This window comes from Zonotrichia leucophrys, chromosome 1A (assembly GCF_028769735.1).
Source record: "Zonotrichia leucophrys gambelii isolate GWCS_2022_RI chromosome 1A, RI_Zleu_2.0, whole genome shotgun sequence".
Lineage (NCBI taxonomy): Eukaryota > Metazoa > Chordata > Aves > Passeriformes > Passerellidae > Zonotrichia > Zonotrichia leucophrys.
The window spans coordinates 14,954,509-14,976,170 of NC_088170.1; the positions used below are offsets into that span (position 1 = coordinate 14,954,509).

At 40.6% G+C, this 21,662-nt stretch overlaps 1 protein-coding gene across 7 annotated transcripts in view; it reads right to left on the bottom strand.

The window, feature by feature from the left end:
• The window catches only part of ITPR2 (inositol 1,4,5-trisphosphate receptor type 2), a 244,366-nt gene that overhangs the window by 122,685 nt on the left and 100,019 nt on the right, over positions 1-21,662 (bottom strand). For 6 of the 7 annotated variants that reach the window (XM_064701183.1, XM_064701180.1, XM_064701172.1 and 3 more), the window contains 8 exons: positions 17,353-17,442; positions 17,062-17,187; positions 15,815-15,937; positions 14,110-14,310; positions 10,452-10,703; positions 8,880-9,005; positions 3,830-3,958; positions 3,129-3,249 (listed from right to left, as the gene is read on the bottom strand). In XM_064701183.1, coding sequence (XP_064557253.1) covers positions 3,129-3,249; positions 3,830-3,958; positions 8,880-9,005; positions 10,452-10,703; positions 14,110-14,310; positions 15,815-15,937; positions 17,062-17,187; positions 17,353-17,442 — 1,168 coding nt within the window. The remainder of the gene's footprint in view (positions 1-3,128; positions 3,250-3,829; positions 3,959-8,879; positions 9,006-10,451; positions 10,704-14,109; positions 14,311-15,814; positions 15,938-17,061; positions 17,188-17,352; positions 17,443-21,662) is intronic. The other variant, XM_064701196.1, reaches the window with a different exon arrangement.

Below are 21,662 nucleotides of genomic sequence, written 5' to 3' on the forward strand. Positions count from 1 at the left end.
ACAAACCAGGAAGCACTGAGCAGAGTGTATGTTGCTTAAACTTGCTCTCAAGTGTGTAATTTTAAAAGTGTGTCATTATATGGATCTTTGATATCTTGGGAAATCTGTGTATGATCTTTCTTTCTTCCTCCTGAGATTCATTTGTAATTCCAGGGCAATGACACCAAAAAAAAATTAAAAAAAAAAATCATGTTTGTTCTTTCAGGTCTATACTCCACTTATTTTCCCTCAGAAGTCTTTGGTCCCTGCTGTAAATCTGTCCAATACTCCATCTCTCTGATATAGGCAAAATCTTTTTAGAGGTTTTTTAAAGCCTTGCTGTGAAACACAAAGGCCTTAACATTAAAACTGTAAGATTCTCAAGTCAGAAAAGGGGGAAAAATGGTCCACATATGCAGCCAACAAAAGAGGCACAAGAAGGTTGCTAAGTTTGTGTTGTATTATGGAAGATGCCTCCAGCTTCTCAAAGTGAGGCATCATTTTGGGCAGAGGAACACCCGACAGAGAAAGGCACCAGGCACCCACTGCAATCACAGAAGGGCCTTGGCTATAAAAGTCTCTGGTATTCCCAGCTGGGGAAGTTTTTCCAAATATTTCCATGGAGAACAGGCCTACTCCATTAGCCCAGGCAAGACACATTTGTCACCATGCCTAAAAACACTGAGTATCACCTGCAGTTAAAATCTCTGCTGGCTAGGCAAATTTTGCACAGGGGGGTTTGTCAAAAACTCTGCTTCCACTTCTTCTCCAGCTACTTTGCTATTTGGGGAAATTCCCCTCACCCCTTCTCCACTGTCAAAATAAACCACTCAATAAAAACGTGGCAATTGCCTGACACAACACAACTTTACCATGCTGGATATTGCTATTAGTGATGAATCCCTGAGCAGTTGTTAGGATATGGGCAAGGAAATCAGCAGTGCTGTGTGCTTTCAGGGAGCTGCTCTGAGGCTGCCAGCCCATGGCACCCCAGGGGCTCCCAGCCCGGCCGTTCCTGCTGCAGGGAAGCCCCAGAGGAGGACAGGGAGTGATGCCCTGCACTGGCAGCTCAGCTCTGCTCTGCCACACCTGACAGCACCCAAGGCATGGCTGGGGTCCCATGGGGGGAAGCCAGAGGAGCAAGAAGGAGCCTGGACCCATAGGATAGCACAAGAACTTACTTAAAAAAAAAATAACAAACAAGCCAACTCTAAACTATCTCCAGGAAAAAAGAAAACAAAATGAAAGAAAGGACTGTAGTGGAGGTAGAAACTGAGTTCCACAAATAGGATACAAAGTCACATATCTGAAGCAAACTCCAGACATCAGCCGTTCCTGGAGCCCCCAAAAACAACAGGCACACAGAGGATGCCCAGCAAAGCCCACCAGCCCTTTCATGTGCTGGCATGAAAGACATGAAGCTGGATCTGCCATGCCCTTAGGGTGACCTGTGGTTTCCCTCTCAGGCTGCTGTGGGGACAAGTTCAGCTTGGCTGTCTCAACAGGGCACAATAATAGAATAATTTGGGTTGGAAAAGACCTTCAAGATAGGGTCCAAGCAGTAACCTAACAGTGCCACGTCCACCACTGCACCAAGTCTCTAAGTGCCACATCTACATGACTTTTAAGTACCTCCAGGGTATGATGACTCAACCACTTTCCAGGGCAGCCTGTTCCAGTTCTTGACAACCCTTTCTGTGAAGAAAATTTTCCTAACACCAAACCTAAACCTCCCCTGGTGCAACCTGAGAACTTTTGTTCTTGTCCTAGCACATGCTCCTTAGGAGAAGAGAAAGCCCAGTGAGAGTCTGGCCTGACTCATCCAGCAATCAGCAGAGCTCTGCATTGCTGGAATTTGCTGGGAATTTTTCAGGCTAGAATCAGCTGTGTGCTGTGGGCATGTAGCCAAATGGAAAATAAACCCACGCTCAGATGCCTCCAAACAGCCTCATCTTGATGAGATAACACAACGACCTCTCTGAGCTGGAATTTGATTTTAGATGCAGCTCTACAGAAATGAAGACATTGAGCTGTCTACAAGCACACAGAGGGCATGGTTGGTCTCAAATCTACTCTCACCTGCCCTATTTCTCCCCCATTCCCCAGACTCCCAAAGGAAGTAATTTATTGATGACTGTTTCCAGAAATGCCAGAGAAGAGCAGGGGGATAAGTGTTAAACACACAAACAAGAATTTGTAGAGATGGAGCTTTATGTGAAACTGTAGTAGTTATAGCACAAAGGAAATAAAATGTCTTCAACTTCCAAAGTTCGTTTGCCAGATGGATCCCTAATTAAATCATTTGCACAGCAAATAAAACAATTGAAGATTGCTAAATTTTTAGGTAACTGCTTATTCACATTCACACAGAAAGTTAATGAGATGTTTTGGCTAAAATGTTAAATGATACTTCTGTAAAGCTATTCCAAAAATCTAAATTTAGAGTTGATTGTTACAGAGCTGCAGGTGGCTCTGGGACCCTCTCATTTTGTTTTATCATTATTTATTAATACTTTTTAATAAATGTATCAACAATAGAATTTAGCCAGTTTCTATGTATCTGCCTCTACTCAGCTTTCATTCCCAGTGAGCAGAAACTTATTCTATAAGCAACCATCACCACCTACTTTTGGAAACTACATTGAATAATCCTTTATGCTGTCAGAATAGAATGGCAGAAGATTTTAAAATCATATTTATAGAAATTTAACTTAATTAACTTTTGCCAGTCTTAGCTATGTTCTGGTGAAGAACTTTTTTCTAATGTAGGATAAGAAGTTTTAAAAAAATTATTTTAACAGGGATGCCTTTGCTTACGTTGTGATTTAATACCATAACTTGCTTGATATTAAAAAGTTAAAATTATCAAGAGTTTCAACCATCAAACTAAAATTGATGGCTGAAAGCTCAATCAGCACTCACGTAGCAAGCTCATCCCTCTGCCCTACCAGTTTCACCCTAACAACCCTATTTGATGGGGCAGATTTGAATGGGTTATAAAAGAAGGAAGTATTTAGCCTCAGAAAGTGGGATTTCTGAAATCACTGCTGACACAGCTTCAGGATGGTAGAGTCAAATTAAAACCTGTTAAACTTCAAGTCTGATCTTTAAACACAAAGAACAATAATCAAAGTAAAACCTGAACCTACCCACTTCAGCCAAAGTCTTGATACAGGACTCCACTGAGGCTTTCTGTGTTGGGTTTGGCCAGGTACAGTTGTAAATTCTGAAAGCAGACTGCAGCAGCTGAATAAAAACAGGCTGGTGTGTCTGAAAACAAAAACAAACACAGAATTTTACCCTTAAGGATCTCCTCACAGCTGCCCTAGGGTTTGACACAAAGTAAACCAAGGGGATTTTAGCTTGTAGACTCAAGTTATGGCTCCATTAAATTCTCTGATCTTTAGGCCTGGCAGGAGCAGAAATCAATGCTGCACCTCTAAAAAGGCCAAATCATGCAATTTTTCCTTAGATTGCTTCTGATATCAAGCAAATACAGTACACACCACAAGGACAGAGGAGTTTTTCCCATTCTCAGGCGTGTGTCCCTTCTGTCACAGGACACAGCATCTCCCTCACACAAAAATTTTTCTACAAGGATATCCCCTCCAATGAATTCACAAGAGACAGAACTAATTCTGACCACATTGAGCTGTCCACTGGTTCAGGGTGCAAGTGACTAAAATGAAGAATAAAGTGTTTTAAAGAGGGATTAAGCTGGTAGTCAGTGGTGTGAGAAGGGACAGAGAAATCAAAGGAGGATGAAAAGAGACAGCATTCCTATGCAGGTAGCAGAAGGTATCTCATTAATGTTCTGAATAGCTGATTTGTGTGTGTCTCTTCTCCTTACCTGGAGGCTGGTGCTGTTGTCTGAAAATGGTGAATTGAAGAAGCCACTCACAATGCTCATGACAGGCTCAGTGACATATTTCTCCAGAGACGTGTCTGCGTGTTTACGATCCGTGGTTGTGTTACAAACCTGCAGAGAAGGAGGAGGCAACAATGAGGTTTTGTTCTCTCCCCAATAAGCAAGCTTTGTTATTTTGTTTTTATTACAACACATCTGATATTTCTTCTTAAAGTAAAAACAAAAGATTTTTATATAGTATCTATCAGAGAGAATTATGTTAGAGTTGAAGCTGGATTTATCATAGCTTATCTTTCTTCTTGGAGGTCCACCCTTCTCTTCTGAACTAGTTCTTTCTGGCTGCCTGCCTTTTCTTTCCCACACCATGAAGAAAAGATCCCCCTAAATCAGCACACTGCATGCCACTTACACATTTAGACAGATTCAAGAAGAAAATGGACCTTTCCTCCCATTGCAGGGCTGGTTGGAAGATGCTTCAGAGACAGATGAGACATAACTCAGGTTAGAAAGATTTCATACAACATTTAGCTTCTCTCAACAATTAATCAGCACAACTGGGTGGAAAAGGTGAAGCTCATTTGCAAGAAAAATGTTTAAAAGGAGGGAAGGAAGGGAAACAGCACACTCAACACCAACAGGCTTTAGGATGGTACTGGAAGAGAGGCAGCATTTCTTTGGGAAGCCACATGGGGAAAATACAGAAGCCAAACTAAAACAATGAAAGAAGGGAATGGATGATACCAGGACAGCTCTGGAGCACAGAAGGATGATTGAATGGTGGGAGGAAGTGGGAAGATTTGTACAAAAGGTTCCTGAAGACTCCCTTTGGTACAACACTTAAAGTTTGTCGCTGCATAAAGATGTCACACTTAAAGAAAGGGAAAAATTACTGATGTGGATTACATCCTTCAGTATTTCCTTTATTTCTCTTCAACACTTATGAACATCTATACAGAGTCATGTTGACTTTGCGTGTGTCAGTGTACACAGAACTGAAAGGAGTCTACAGAGAGCCAAAAACAATGAGAAAGGCAAGACTGGACAAATAAGTAGTACAGACTGTAGTCATGCTACCTCTTCAACAGCCTTTGAATAAGCAGCTGTAGTCATGTTTAACAAGAAATGAAGGCAGAGTTGTTCTCTCTTTCACCTACACAAGCCAGAGATGACTGTGATGTTCTAGGGAATCTATGCAAAAGCAGAATTTATTTTGCATACAAAAATTCCGGGAATAGGAGTCATTGCCATGTGTGCATTTCATACATAATCCCAAACCTGAGTGGCACACACTTACCATTACATCTCTTCAGGGATGGGGAGTCCAGAGAAGCTGATTGATTGCTTAAGGAAAAAGCTGGTGACAGAAGCAGAGAGATAATCCACAGCACCTGAATCTCACACAGGGCAAAGATTCTCTCTAATTACACACTGCCACTGTCACTTCAAGACAGCAATTTCACCAGGAATGTTTTAAGGAAGTCTACTGACATGACATCCAAAAGCACCTGTGTTCAGGGTGCGCTAGAGCTCAGGGGAACACAGAAGCACCTTGGGTCTAGCACACAAATATTGCCATGCAGAAAAATAACCAAAGGTAACTTCAGACCTAGACAAATGAGGCATCTTGAGGAGTTTGCTTGTCTACTTATCTAAAATGTGTCAGATATATCAGTCATGCCTCCACAGAGTGCATTTTTTTATTACCCCAGGAAAGACTTTGGTCAGAGAAGCAACAGTGGCTAAAATGAAACCATAAACTTATCAGCCCTTCTGTTTTGGGAAAAGTGTAACACCACCACCACCACCCCCTGTCCTTCCGAAGGTAAATGATTCAGTTAATAATCAAAATTTGTTTAATTTTTTTTTTTAAAGAGATCAGAGAACTAAATTCTCTGGAAGTTCTTTTGCTTTTCATTAATCTGCATGCCAATTTTGGCTGGAGCCAGTAGCTCTGAGCTCAGCATTTGCAATCCCAATAGGAAAACAGGGAGCTGTGCAGTGCTAGCACAGTGAATGCAGAAATCACCAAAACTAAATTCCACAACACTTTTAAGCTTTCCCCTTCAGCTGCCTGAAAGGCAGAGCTATAAGTGGGAATGCCCCTCTGCTCAAACACTGGTTTGAAAAATTCCCAGCACAGAAGGAATTTGGAAATCCTCTCATTTGTTCTTATCCCTCTGCCCTTTGGGGACTGACAGATCTTCCTCCATGGAAGAAAAAAACAAAAACCTGAAATGCATGAAATGGAGATGAGGATTGAGAAAGCAGTGTTTAAAAACCCCTTAAGAGGCTTTGGGACCAAAACTCACATGACTAATACTTCAAAAATTCTGCGGAGAAAGCCAGGATGACTTTACAGCTGTCAGATCCTCGGCTCTTGTCTTTAATCCTGCTCAGACTACAGCTGCTGACTTACACAGGCTGGGCCACACACAGGAAAGGGATGCCTTTCCTTCAGCAGCACCCACTTTGCTCAGCACAAGGCTGTAAGTCACACCCAGCAGAAAGTAGGTTGGCAGAAGCTGTAGAAGCAGGGTGCCTTTGAAAGCACGACAGCTTTTGGCAAACCCAGTTTATACACGGATCCGCCTCGTGGCTGCTTTGCAATGTATCATGTTGTTGAAAGGAAAATGACAGCTGGGGACTAAATATTTCCTTCCTCAATCCAGAAACAGATTTTAAAAATCAGTTACTTTTTTTTTTTTTAATATATATATCTAAAACAGAAGGAATCCAACCTGAGGATAACACTCTCTGTCTTTCACCTTGGTGCTCTCCAATAACAGACTCAAAGCTCACAACCTCACCCACTGACAGGCATTTGTAGCAGCTAAAAGAAAAGCATTTCCCCTTCCCCCATGCAAAAGCATCTCTTTTAGCTCACTGGAACACAGAGGATCAAAGGGCTCTTTTTCTAAATGCTTTGAAAGCTATTGTAACATCTTTCATGAGGCTGACAGCATTCTAACTGTCCTGATAGCTACAGAACGCTGATGTATTTATAACACTTGGGCTCTGTTGGGGCCCCAGAGCACCAAATCTGAACAAATACACTCCATAACCTGGCAAATACAGCTGTCCATGGCTGAAGAGCAGGACAGGCCAGAGCACCTCTGACACACTTGCAGGAGAGCAGAATAAACCTGCATTTTGCCAACAGCACCCGCACACAAAACGCAGCATTTCCCCTCTTCACCTCTGAAGACCTGGGGTCTAACTTCTCTCAGAAAGAGGTGTGTGAAAACAAGCTCAGTGGTCACCAGCATCAGGACAAGCCCCCAGCATTTAGCACAGTGCAGTTTGTCTCCAGGCTCATGAGAGGAAACCTGGAGAGAGCCCTCTCTCTACTTGCCTGCTTCTAGCCCAGGGGCACAGAAAATTGGCCACGTTCAAGGGCTAGGGAGGAAGGAGAGTCTGTTTGGAAAGTCAGGGTCAGGACACGTCAGGAAAGGGCAACCCAGAAAGGGAATTAAATAGAATAAAATACTTCTTGAGATAAAACCAGTAAGGTTAAGAGTCAGAATGCTCCTCCAAGGATGTTTCTCATCTTAATTTTCAACCCAGGTTGTTTTTGTCCAGAAGGGCTTTCACTGTGTAACACAACCACAGAGACAAAGCAGCAAGAAAAGAGGATTTGTAGAGGACTAATTACTGCTGAAAACAGCTCCCACCAAAAAAAGAGAGCACAAACATCCCTGCCTCAACCTGCTCCCATAGAAAAATAAAGGGCTAAAAAAAATACACCAAAATAAAACGAAAACAAAACACACACACACCCAAAAAGAAAGGAAAGGGAAAAAAAACACAAAAGAAAAAAACTCAACCATATAAACCATAGATAAGGTTTCTGTTTCACAGAAAAAAAATGAACAGGTCCCAGTAACTATTGTACAGCATAAGTCTTTGTATTCCTTCTTCTTTTAGCCAAAAATCATTGTATTTTCTCCTAATAGGTCTCACAGGAATTATTTTGTGGCACACTATTACTTTGGGGTCATTTTCAGCTGCAGGACCAAACTAAGATTCTTTACCTTTTAATTTCAATGAAATGAAGAATGCAAGGAGTGAGAATTCAAGTATTATAAAATGTAATGGACCATGGACTGGGAAAAACCCAAAAAGTCATGGTTCGACTTCTTGAGCAGAGAGAGCAACACCATTGTTCGTCATTAATATTGTAATTATTTATAATTACAAGAAGCCTTAACCTCCTAGAAAAGGATGTGTAGTGCAGGCTATAATCATTACATCACACTAGCATCCCCTCATGGCTCTACTACCATATTTAATCCTTGTGGAAGTCATAAGATATTATTATGTCGTAAGACATATTGCTCTTGTTTTCTGCTTTCAAAATCCCTGGGAACAAAGCTTAATTCAACTTAAAATTTAATTCAACAAGTACTGACACCATGAGGCTCAGTGAGGACCACAGGAATGGCAGGCTTGTGGTACTGACTGTGCCCTGTCCTCTTGCAGCTGTAATTTATATTTGAATTAGTATTCTGAGGGACCACAGCTCTGCACCTGCCTTTCACATTGGCAGTGAGAATGCAGTGACGGGAGAATGAAAGACAAAAATAGAGACTAAGGAAGGAACATGAGCCAGAGAAGATCTCGATCCCTGATCCTCACTATAACAACAGAATAAAGGAAGAGATTAGAAATGGAGGGCTTTTTAGTCACCACCATAATGACATGTATTGCACATTCCTAAAAGATGTATACAGGCTCTCAACCATGTACACACCCCCAGTTTATTTCTTTGTAAGAAAAGAGAAAGGCACAGGTTCCAAGATGCCCTTTTAGAAAGAGAAGGCTACTAGTAATTAGCAGGTTAAATGATTATAAAGATCATAGAAATGACTGTTTGATAAACAAACCAACTAACCACACTGATCCTATTGTCAACTTTGAATAAAGATAGTTAACAAAATAAAAGAATAAAAGTTCACCAAAAAAAAACTTGTTACTGCCAGTTCAGTTGTCACCCATGACCATTCTGTAATATTTAACACCTGGTGAAGCTTACCCTTGCCATATCAACAAGGAAGTTCTCAAAAAGTTTCCAGATATGGTTACTGGCATAGATTTCCTTCATTTCCACTTCAGTGTCCACATAACAGTGGTTAACAAAATTAACATAGGCAATTTTCACCTGCAGGAACAGCAAAAACAAAATCACTATGAAATGGAACAGTAAAAACAATTAACGTAATATTTTCTATCTGCAAAAATACTGAACAATAAAGATGAGCCTACCAGTACTAACAAACATTCATAACCATAATAATGCACATGTTTGGTTCTGAAGATTTAGGGAAAAGCTGGGCAACACAGGCCTTAATGTGTTTAATGAAAGACCACGGGAAGAAAAATGAAAAGGCTTTGCAAACCTTACTCTAATGACAAAACCCCCAGAAGACAAACCAGTAATGATTCTGGTATTTAACTGATAACTGATAACTGACCAGCAGGGCCTGGCTCCAAAGCCAGAGGCTGTCAGAATGCAGGACACTCTGCACTTGCCAGTTGACTTTGGTAGGTTGAAGCCTTGTGACAAGCCTGCCAAGTATAAAATAAAAAGTCTTTTGCAGAGCTGGGACTGAAGTCCCTGTATTCCCACAATCCTAATGCAGCGCTTGCATCTGGGATCTAAATGGCAGAGAAAGGTTGTGGTGCACTGAGACTGCAGCAATGGCAGCACAGGGCTTAGGAGGAGGACATGCCAGGACTCCTCTCTGGCATGACAAGTCTGCATGTGCACAGCATAAAAATGGATACCCAGTGCCCAAAAATGTATGGATTAAATATAAACATATGCAAATGCACTGAAAATTTCTTAGCACGGTCAAGGGAGATGAGATAGTTCCATATGTTTAATGCAGTAAAGAGAAAATTCAGATCAGACCTTTAGGTTTCTTTTGTTTGGGATTTTTTTTCTAATTACCATCTGTTCAAATTAATCTTAAGGGGAACTTTTGGGCAAAGCAAACATATTTCTTTTTAGCAATAAGATCATTTGATCACAAGGGCAATTCTCATGGCACAGAGGGAGTTTTAACTCCTGCAGGCCCTATTTCTGTTGCTTGAGCCCCATTTTCCCACCAGATAATAACACAGCCCTATGCTAGCATGACACATGCAAAACTGTGCCTTCATCTGCAGTGAATAAAAATATTTGCTGGACTGCAATTGAGTTTAATAAAATGAGACTTCACCCAAATTCCCACTGACTTCAGCATGGACAGAATTTTATCTATCATTTCCAAGAAATTCAGGCAACGGCAAAACATTGGCTTAACCCAGCATTCAGCTGGGTCTTCACAGTTCCAGCCAGAAGTTAAGAGTGTATTAAACTCTGACAGTGGCTGGATAAATCCAAAAGAAGGTGTCTGAAAAGCTGACACACAATGCATTAAGGACAAGGAATGTTCTGTGGAATAAATACTATCCTTTCTCACTTATTCACCTTAAGAAGCACCACCCATTTCCAGCCCATTCCCTGTGCAAATATTCAAGTTGTCAGTGCATTATGACAACAAAACATTGCCAGCTTTCAAAAAACGCTAAGTCTGCTTGCTCCTGCCATGAGGGATCTTACCTCAGGAATGCAGTCATCATGGGTCACTACCCTGACAATATCATCCAGGGGCAGCAGTGAATTGCACTTGATCTCTGTGTACACGTTCTTGCCCTCGGTGCAGGCGGCCAGCAGCTCCACCAGGGTGATGTGATAGGCCAAGGGGCCGCTCTCGTCGGCTCGGTCTCGCTCCGAACACATCATCTGCAGCAGCACTGGGAAGGATGCTCTGTCATTGTAGAATATCAGCACATCTTCACCGCCGTTTATCAGCTGAGAAAGAGAGCACAAGGTTCTGAGCACCCTCCACTGCAATCATTTTGGACTCAATGATTTTAAAGGTCTACTCCAACCTAAATGATTCTATGATTTTCTTAATTTCTTATTTTATCTCTAAGTATGTGAAGATTCTCTAGCTAAAACCCAAACAACAAAACAAAATTTACTCTGACGTGGTTTGCCAAATTAACATGTCAAAACAATATCCAAGGCAAACTTGTGCTCTTATCAACATAAGTGCAAATCTGGAATAACTCACCAAGGAATGCACTAATGCAAGGTGAATTTGAGGTTTAACTTCTGTGTAGCTGTGTCTTTACCTAAGACAGCATGCCATCCTTATTATTCCTACCATGTCAATGTTTGTGTGAAGTTAATTAATTATCTTCACCTCCTGCTAGGAGGCCAGGATGCATTATTATCCCTGTTTCATAGATGAGCACTTGAGGTGCAGTGAGATTAAATCTTCCACGCTGCCTCACACAAAAAGCCCGTGGCTCACCCGGAATTGAGCCCAGCTTTTCCCCACCCTTGCTCAGTATTGGAAACAAAGGAGATTCTTCCCACCCTGTGCAAATGTGGCAGGTTGGGTCATGACTTTGTCAGTGTCATGTCAGTACTTTCATTTAGCAGAAAACTGGTGTATGTGATAAATGTTTGATTCTGCTACAAGTGCTCTGCTCATCTCAGGAGGATCCAGAGCGGCGCTGGATGTGGCAGCCCCATCTCAGCACATCTCACTGAAGAGCTTTGCTCTAACCCTGCTTGGAATCCTGTCTCCATCACTGTCCTTTGAAGCACAATCCACTCTCAGTGTGAGTGAAACAAGCTCCCACAAACCCCTCCTAGTACAGAACACACCCTGGCAGCTCAAAAATCACACTTATTTTGTGAGTTAGGCACTTGACCTATTCCAGTCCATATGTGACATGAAATCCCAGCTTATTCAATTCAAGGGTAGTCATAAAGGTTGCTGGAGCTGCTGAGAAATGGGAAAGCAGCAAGAACAGGAATTAAAATTAGTCTCCCAGAATGAAAAGTCAAGAAACATTTCATTACACTTTCCAGGGTTTCAACACTTCAAATTTTGAATTCACAGCATTTCTGTTTGTGCTTTTCCTGTTTCTTGCTTATTTTTACTTTGACATTTGGCTGGGGTGAATTGTGAATTCAGTCTCTCCTGCAATTCCTATTTCTCATTTATCTTTGGGTTTCTACAGTATTTCTATACCTATGACTTTTCAGACATTTTCTAGACAATCCACAGTACAGAAAAAATAATTTAAACGGATGAGAGCTTAGGACTAAACAACTCAGCAACATTTTCTGCTATTAAAGTATATTTTCAGCAAGTTTAGAATTCTATGGTAATATAATGAAGGCTGTCCAGTATTGGAGCAGCTGATGATACTGAGCAAAATATTAGTCCAGAATACTACAGGTAATAGAAAACTCTGCTGCCACATTGATCTGGCCCAAAGTAAATTCTGTTTTCCCTTCTGTAATAGCGTTTGCACTGACAGGCAGGGTTCTTCCAGGAACCTCAAAGCCTGCTTGTAATGAGAAAAAGTGCCCCAAGGAACCTTTCACATTGGTAAACATCACTGCAGACCTGGAGACCAAGGAGATGAGAACAAGGGAATCAGCCAGACTGGGGATGTCCAATGGATTTTATGGCAGTATTCTCTTGCCATGGTGCTCCTTCATCTGCATGCACTTTCTAGAACATGTAAGTATGAAGATTATCCCTCACTCCCAGTAAATGGGAATAAGCTACAATGTACTTCCTGTGGGTGAAAGAAAACACAGGAGGAGCTGAGGCAAGCTGTACAGTCATATTCTATCTTGTCTTGTGGTGAATTGTTTATGTGCCCCATCTGGAGGCACAGGAAAAGCTGCAGCACTTGTTTAAGGTCACGAAGTACATCTCAGTTGTCTGCAGAGAAACTGTCCCAACTCGGTGGCAAGTTCCAACCATTTGTTCCCTTGAGAGTGGATTGCCACTCAAGTACCATTCAAGTTTCACAATTAGCATCCTATTCCAAGTCATAATTACTTACCTGTAATTTCCTACTTTTTGAAAAGCAGATCATTATCTCACCCTATTTCATCAAAACAGGGTTGCTTCCTCCCCCCAGGAAATTCCTGCAGGACTTATGATGTGAATGCTGTATCCAAGTTCATTTCTACTTTTGTCATGGAGTCAGCTCGAAAATGCAAAATGACAGTTTATCTTTGCGCTGCTACAGGTCAATAGCAAAATATACTGAAATTGAGAAAAATCTGAAAATTTTGTTTGATGATAAAAAAAATCTCTACAAGAGCTTTTGGTGGAAGCAGAAAAATCTAAAACCACAAAGGCACAAGAAGTGTTTGAATTATGTAAATCAAAGACTTGTAATTGATATTGCATGTTAAAATACTTCAGTCAAATTGAAAAGGTTGAGGTGAATTTCATTAAAGGTTATCCATGTAGGCAGGAGTTTTATTTTCTTAATTAGAAGTTTTTCCTCTTGTTGCTGTGGAATAAAATTTCAGTGGGATTTCATTTTGTTCAAAGCACAAAAAACTAAAACTTATCTCTGGTTTCTTTGTGAAGATGCGTCTTAAAAAAAAACAAACCAAGCCAAAAAAAAAAGCACTTTGTAAAGCAAATAAAAATGTTCCTTGGACTCTAATCCAACCATGACTTTTCACCATATTCAACTTTACCCACTCACTAATCTCAAGGAACTGTTAACATAATTACAGTTAAATGCACAAGTGTCTGCAAGTTGAAGACTTCATTTATCATGCTCACAATATATCAAATCCTAATTGCAGAGAAAGTCAATTACGTATTTTGCAAGGAAATTTATTGGCATAAAGATTTTTCCACAAACCACTTGGTTGAATTTACTGGATCCAGCTAGTTAAAGCTAAAGCAGCTCTACTGACCCTCATAGAAATGCTATGAAATAAAATAAAACAAAAAAAGCAGAAACTAGGATTTAGAACTGCTATCTGTAAAAAAAAAAAGGTCTACAACACTATTTAGACAAATCCATAGAGGTAAGAGCCTCTTGTATGGCAAACCCATGCCCCAAGAGTGGGTAAAAGTGATCCTAAATTACATTACAGGAAAATGAAGGTTTATGTAACTCTCAGATTTCCATGCTACATCATCTACAAATAGACATCTCTGTATCACCATGCTAACACTCATGTTTTCTTTCTAGTAGTTATACAGATGGCCTTACAAAATTAGATCAAACTCCCGAAAACGTCTGCTAAAATATTCATTATTTGTGACGCCGCTTAAAATTCCAAAGCGAGGATGCCATTATATCTCATTGGTATCAAGAGCAGGAAAAACAGCCTCAAAATACTCAAGTGATTAACATGTGAAGCCTTTGCTTACCTCTGTCATTACCATGTCCTGGCACTTCTTCACGTATTTGCCATCTGCTTTCACGATGGTCTGCAGGAATCGCAGGTACTCCACGTGCCGGCCGTGGGTCTCGATGCAGTGCACAAAGTGCTGCACCACCCTCTCGCTGATCTCGTTGCACAGGAGGTAATTATTCATGAAGATGTGCCTCATGGTCTCAGCTTCCAGGAGCTGAACAGATCAAAAACAGCCTCATGAGCACAGCAGATCTGCTTTGAGACGGAGAGAGGCACGGGATTCTCAACTAGAGGAAGGCTCACTGCTAAAGGGAAACTGGAGAAATCCTTTTCAGTGATATCAGGGTCCAGCTTTCAGTTTTGAGGGGATTTCTCCACACTTCCCTATGAGTACAAACAGTCCTAAAATGGGCATAAACCGAACCTGTGTCCATGTGGAAGGTGAGCACACAAACACACACACACTACACTGCTAGACCACTCTGCAGGGGCTTTGGAATATGAGACACCTGAGACCACCCTGCCCCACTCACCATCAAACTTTGCAATGAGGCCACCAGATGAGATGATGAGCTGCTCTGGCTCTCTCTGGGGCTCACAGAAGAGGCATTTCCAGCAGGCAAATCCCTGTACATGCAGCCTGATGGTCTCAAAGAGAATGTCTCTTTCCACACTAACTCCAAAAGAAGCCTAGGGCTGTGTATCTGTGAGCAGCATGGAACAGGAGGAACAGATCTGGAGCAAGAAGGGATTCTGCTGAGGACACAGCACCCAGAATTTGTGCATTCTTGGGGCTTTTGTTCTAGGTTGGTCCTTTGGACTAAAGGCTCCTGAGAGTCAGGTGTGCTCCTAAAGTATACGTGTCTGTTTAGTGTCATCTGATAGGAGTCCACATCCACTGCTCCACAATGTGCACAAAAGCACAGTAACTGGGATGGATTATCAGGAAATCAGCTTCAAAAGAACAGCAATACAAGTGCAAGCTGGCTCCACACTTTGCACCCAAGTTAAGTGTCAGCATTGGATGTGATGGAATCCAGGCTCTGGTTCCCACTGGGGTCAGCTCAGAGCTGCTCACTAATGTCACAAAGGAGAATAAATAAAAAAACAATGGAACAAATGTTCCTAAAGTGCACAGTCCAGGGTCTGCAAACCTCATACTCAAAATTCCTTCTAATAAAAGCATGTTTTGCTTATCACTGAGCAAGTGTCATTCTATATGAATATGTCTGTAAACACACACACAAATATATACAAAGGGATTGTGACAAAAAGGTCTGTTGTAAAGACAATGATTTAATAGAAGGTCAGACTTTATATTAGTTGAATCAAATGAGAGAACCATCAACAAAAATGTGTGAGTCTGATTCTGTTGTTACACAAGCTTTATGACAGCAGTCACAGTATCTTCTACCTTGACTTTACAGTCCATCAGTGAGTGAGTCAGGATGAATAAAATCAGAGTCAAGTTCAAGACAAGGATGTGACACATATTCACAGATCCTTCCAGTAAACCCCACAGGTTCCTTGGTTTTTGTTTTCCACTTTTAAAATGGCAAGATTAAAGCCAATAACATAAAAAGCAACATTAAGGGAAATGAGAGAGGAGAGGGGAGGGGAGGCATAATTTAGTGAAATTATTTATTTAGCACTGGAATGTTTCAGCAAACCCAAATTTAATTCCAATTATCATATTCTATTTCAAATTAAATACTTACCCCTGGAGTTAAGAACAAGTTGAGATTTTTGTGGAGGAGAACTTGATTCTGAGGATTTCCTCGGCAGAAATTCTGAAGGAAAGTGTGGGCTAGATTCATAACTTCATTCATCTTTTCATCACTCTGCAGGAAGTAAGGACAAACAAAATCAGCTGGTTATACCTAAACATACTTGTTAAAACCACACAACATCAATTCAGCCAGGAATAAAAAAATTCTCCCGAGCCTTTATAGGGCAGGAATTCTCCCTCTGGCAAAAGTAACTAAACCAGTTTCCTTCGGAGTCCATTAGCAGCTGTGCCTTACTCTGAATCAAACCATAGGGAATCAGGAGTAGGAGCATAAAATCAAAGTAAGATTTCTTCTTGTGTGGCTATAATTTCCTAGTTTTAAAAATTGCTAATGTGCTTGATTTTAAAAAAAAAGCAAAACAAACCAAAAATGTAGCTCTGCATTAGTTTTAAGCTTTGGCAAACATTTGGTTTTTCTGTAGCTACATCCAGAAACAGATGTATGTGTGCATGTGTTCATACACATACTCCCACACAAACATATCTCTAATTTCATCCCCATTTTATATTCCTCTCATGTAGTATCCTAAGTATGATTTGATGAACCACCTGTATGGACAAGCACTGTTTTACTGATGACAGCTGAACCAGTGTCTGTAATATAACATACAGGAAAACACATCCCAGCAAAGGTTTTACCTCCTCTCAGTGATTCCTAGAAGATCTAGAAAGATGTGCTCTTTCAAAGCCTATCTAGTTCATTAATTTGTATGCTTAATTTCATCAAATCAGTACCAAATAACTATATCTTGTGAAAAAAAACAAAAAAAAACCAAAAAACAAAAAAAAAAAAAAACCAAAAAAACAAACCAAACACGTGGAACTAGGTTAGAGATGTCCACCATAAAAACAAAGAAGCTATTTCAGATTTGATCTGTGAAAGCTTTTGGTCTGAGGGTTTGCCTACTTCAGGAATGGGTAGAGGAATGACAGCACTGTGACATCTATGTACCCAAGGCAGTAAATATTAAATGTTAAATAAAACTGTGCAGGCAGCTGTATTTAAACTGAGCCCAAACTCACTATTCTGAAGGTAGAAAATGACATCATCATTTCATGTTTGTACCACAGCTGACAATTCAGATTTTAAAAAATATTTCCATTGATTCTTGGGCCTGTCGAGGCATTTCCCTTCCTTGAGTTTGTGTTGCCTACCACTAAAATTAGGAAAATAACCTTTTCATAGGGGATCTGCAGAAGGTCCAAGACCACCAAGTGGGCGCCCATATTTTTCAGTAAACGCTGTTGTTGATTCCGACATTTTTTATTCTGAACGCAAAGTTTGCTGAGTCGAATCAAAATCTATAAGTTAAAAAACAACAAACCAAACAAATAAATAAGCATGCAACCAAAAAAAGAAACCAGTCATGTCACACAAAACCACACAAGACAATTAATTTCAAAATAATTACTAAATCTACTAATCAAACAGGTATGTCAAGCAAGTTTCTTGGCAGATATACTAACCTCTTTAACAATATTGTAGTTATTGCTTTTAATGCTGTCTATCTGGGGTTTTTTGGTGCCATCCTGTATTGGGCTCAAAATGTTTGATTCCTGTAATAAAGAACACATGACAAGTGGAAGTTTATTGCAATTTCCTCAACAGGAATTAATTGTATTTAATAGCAGCAAGTGACAAAGTATTACAGCAGCTCATAAGGGATTGATATAACACAGATAATAAAGAAAGAATCGTTTGTTCTTTATCCAGTGAGTGACAAGATTTACATCCAAGTCCTTCCTCTGATTCAAATTTCCAATGTAATTTGAGGCAATTACTCTATGTCTTCATGCTTCTGATCATTCTGAAGGAGTATGTCCCTAAATCAGAGATTATGCAACCAAGGAATTTAAATACTGCAAGGAGATGTATCAAAAGTGTATTTCAGTAGTGACCAAATGCTCCAAGAATCTGTATTTACAGCTGCAAAGATTACAAAATCAGTGTATGTGAACACTTAAAAGTCTGGAGAAAGAACTTAAGACAACCTTTGCAGTCAAGCAGGTTGGAGTTCTTAACAAGCAGCATGTGGAAATTAGAGATGTTCCTCCCACAAAGGGGATGCTTCTGCCTCTATCTCTGGATGATGCAGGAAAAGATTTAAAAACAAATAGTAACCATATGTTAAACTGCACCATCAAGTCATGATGCTGTATTCTCTGGGCCCTGGCTCCTGGAAAACCCCAGCTGGGTATGATAAATAAGAGAAATCAAGTCAGCAAGGAACTGCCAACACCCACGCACCTTTCCATGCATATCTCTCAATCAAAACATGGCAGAACATGTACACAAATACTGCCACTAAGAATACTGGCAGTGTTGGGGGTTTTTCTGTCAGCTATGGTAAGTCTTTCTTAACAGGAAACAAAAATAAATTGAAATATTGGACTTCGGATGCTGACGCTATAAAGAAGAAAAAAATCTAGCAGATCTTGAGAGTGACTCACAGTATGACCACAAGGATGTAAACCACTATAACAGCATTAAAAAAAAAAAAAAAGAAGAAACAGGTGCACTTCTGAGTTTCATTGGGTTCTCAAACTTCCTACTGTTTTAGAAAAGAGAAATACACTAAAACAAATATATGCATGCCAAGCTGAATGTTTATATGTCCTGAAACCTCTCTCTGAACTTTCTTAGCTGATGGTGAAGTTCAGGAGTTCTATAAATCCCATCTGGTGCTAATTTCCAGTGAGGTAAGAACAGCTGCACCACTTGGCCATGGAAGCTGTTTATAAGAGTGTCAGCACTGCTGTTCAGTGCTGATCTATGTAACAACAGCGGATTTTATTTGGTTAGGTTTGTTAGTATGCAGGCTGCCATCTCTCTAGCTGTTTGAATCAATACTTTGGGAGATGTTTCAGGCTTTTTGCTATAATTAACCACCCTCCTCCATTCTGGGATTGTGGGTTAACCAAGATTAATTTACCTGTTAGTTTTATCAGCATTCTTCCTTCATCAAAGTAGTTTTATAATCCATGTGAACTGTATGTCTTATCTGGAAGTACTGATCAGCATTAAACTGCTGAATCTATCCTTTCTCCTTACAAAATAAACAATTGTTTATTGAACCCATAAGAATACACCAGGGATGCAGTTACCAAGAGATAATCATACCACTGGGATACCAAAGACACTCAGTTGCAGATCTGGCCTCATTATGCCCCATGATAGACATTCCCTGTCACACTTTTCCACAGGGGACAGGCAGGCACAGAGATCTCAGGGAGAAAGGTTCTCACCTGAGGACCCCACCTTAAGGAAACTGTATTTTCTGGAAGAGACTACTCCCTCTACCCATAAAATTCCTGGAATAACACTGCATCAGTAGATCCATTCCTGCTAGCTGCCAGAGGAGACTCAGATTCCAGCATTCAGTCTGAGCAGGCTCTCTCATCCCAGCAGGACAGCAGTGCAAGGCACGTGTCAGTGTCCCCATGGCACAGCTCTGCCCTCCACAGGCTCCACCAGGGAAATGAGGGACACACACAGAGAAATCCCAGTTCACAACCTCAACCTTTATGTGTTGTTTGTTCAGACATTCCCAGAACCAGAGCAAGGTGTCACAGACCAGAAAAGAAGGGAAGTAAGGGAACATCAGGTGCTTACAGGTGCTGAGTTTAGACCACTTGAAACCCCACTGAACTTTCTCAGCAGATGGAAAAGATGAGGAACTCCATAATGCCACTGCACTCTATTCCAGCTTCACTTTAAAGTCCTTTCACTGAGCCTGTTTCTCTTCCTCCGAGCTGCATTTCTGTTGCTGCACCACCAAACATCCTCCAGGGACAAGACAGTAAAAATCACACCTTCCATGCTCTGTGGTATCTACACAGACCCAGAACACCCTTCCTAGAGAGAACCAAGTGAACAGGCTTTAGCTGATTTCCCCTTCTCAAGCAGGGCTCTTATGTGAGCTCAATTTCAGCATTTCTTCCTAACCCTATTGGTGTCTCATTTATGTCTGGCATAACTCCAAGTACTCTTTCCAACTCTGATCTCCAGTCCCTATCCAGAAAGTCCTGCATGGATGTAAGATTTGCCATTTTTCATGTGGAGAACTCTGGATACTTTTATAAGAGTAAGGCCTTTTTTCTACAAATCCTATTTCTGGAGTCATATGACTTTAAAACATAAGAAAAAAAGGCTCACAGGTTATAACAGTAAGGTGAAAAGCAATTACCTAGGAAGACTCAGGCAAAAAAAAAATTTTTGGTGTTTTTACTCTTATGTACACCTTTCAACAGGCTTCATGTGACAACAGAAACTTGGGTTTAACAGAAGAGTGCTCTGGAATGTGATTTAAATCCTTGTGCACACTTTAATGTGGCTTGGGAAAAATTCAACACAGGAAAATGAGGCAAATTCCCTAAAGACCCAGAGGCTCATCCAGCTCTGAATACCCAGTATCCATTCCAAGGAAGCATGGATCTCATGGGATTTTTGTCTGCTTAAAGCTAGCCACCTGCTTCACACATTGCAGATTATGCCCAACATCACACCTCCTACACCTGATTTAAGACCTCAAAGAGAGTACTGACTACCTGATGTTACTTTTTTGCCAGGTAAAAACACCTCTTCACTGTTAAAGAAGAATTTAGCAGGGGGAAAAGAAAGATGCATAAGATTCTGAGCTATTGTAACCTGGCACAGCTCTCAGGGAATTACCAGCAGATGATCTAACCAGCAGATTACATATTACTGCTCTGATACAATAATCTCTCTGATCTGCCAGAGATAATATTGTGCATCTACTGAAGCACTGCTAATCCATACAGGTGCCTCATGGGAAAAAACCATTCAAAAAATCCCATTGAGAGGTGCCTCTGTTTCAAACACATTGTTTTGCCCCCTTTTCCTGGAGTTTCCTTGCTATCAAGGCTACCCATAGGAATAAAATTCAATTAAAAAATGTAGTATAGCTAAAAAACTTTGTAATCCTGACACAATTCTATTTTCTGTTTCCCCATTACCTTTTCAATACATTAAATACATAAAGGAACATTTAATTTCCTATTAGAGCTGTACTCAAGGAAAGAAAAAAGGAAATACCACATAAGCTTCAACTCCAGATTCCTCCCTAATTCTGACACCACTGAAGACATGGTATCAGCTAAGATACATCAGAGAAAGGGTAGGACCTACACTGTTGCAAGAATTTGGGATTCTTCATTGAAGTGTTGGATTTGCCCCTGCATAAAGCCACCAAAAATCTGCTTCTCCATCTAAAAGGCCACGTGTGTGTCACAGATATTTGCCAACATCTTCTCTCTTCTCCATGGCTCCAGCTTTTTTTCCTAATGTGGCCTCCACAATGCTGTATAACCTTTACTTGGCTTTCTACTTCCCTGGGAGCTTCCTCACCCATCTTTCTTGGCAGCAGGAAAGAGAACAAGGAAAATGCTGTGTCAGAAATCACAGCTCTTCATCTCTCCCCACCTTCTCTGATGAAAAGGGAAAAGTGGGAATGAATATTGGTGGAAAAGCCTGCTCTATCTACTCTTATGGCACAAACCTCCATCACAGCAACATTTTGTGTTTTCTTAAAAGCTCATGCGAGAGATAAATGATTAAATGGCGACCTCAGTTTGCACTGAAAAGCAAAATTTAAAAAATAGCAACAATGAAATCTTTTAGAAAAGAGGTCTTCACAGTCCTAGATTCAAGTTCTACATCCAGTCAGAGTATACCCTGAGAAAAGGGTATGACAAGGGCCAAAGAAACTAAAACATTAGGTCACCTACAAAATCTCAACATTCTTGTGTGGTGAAGT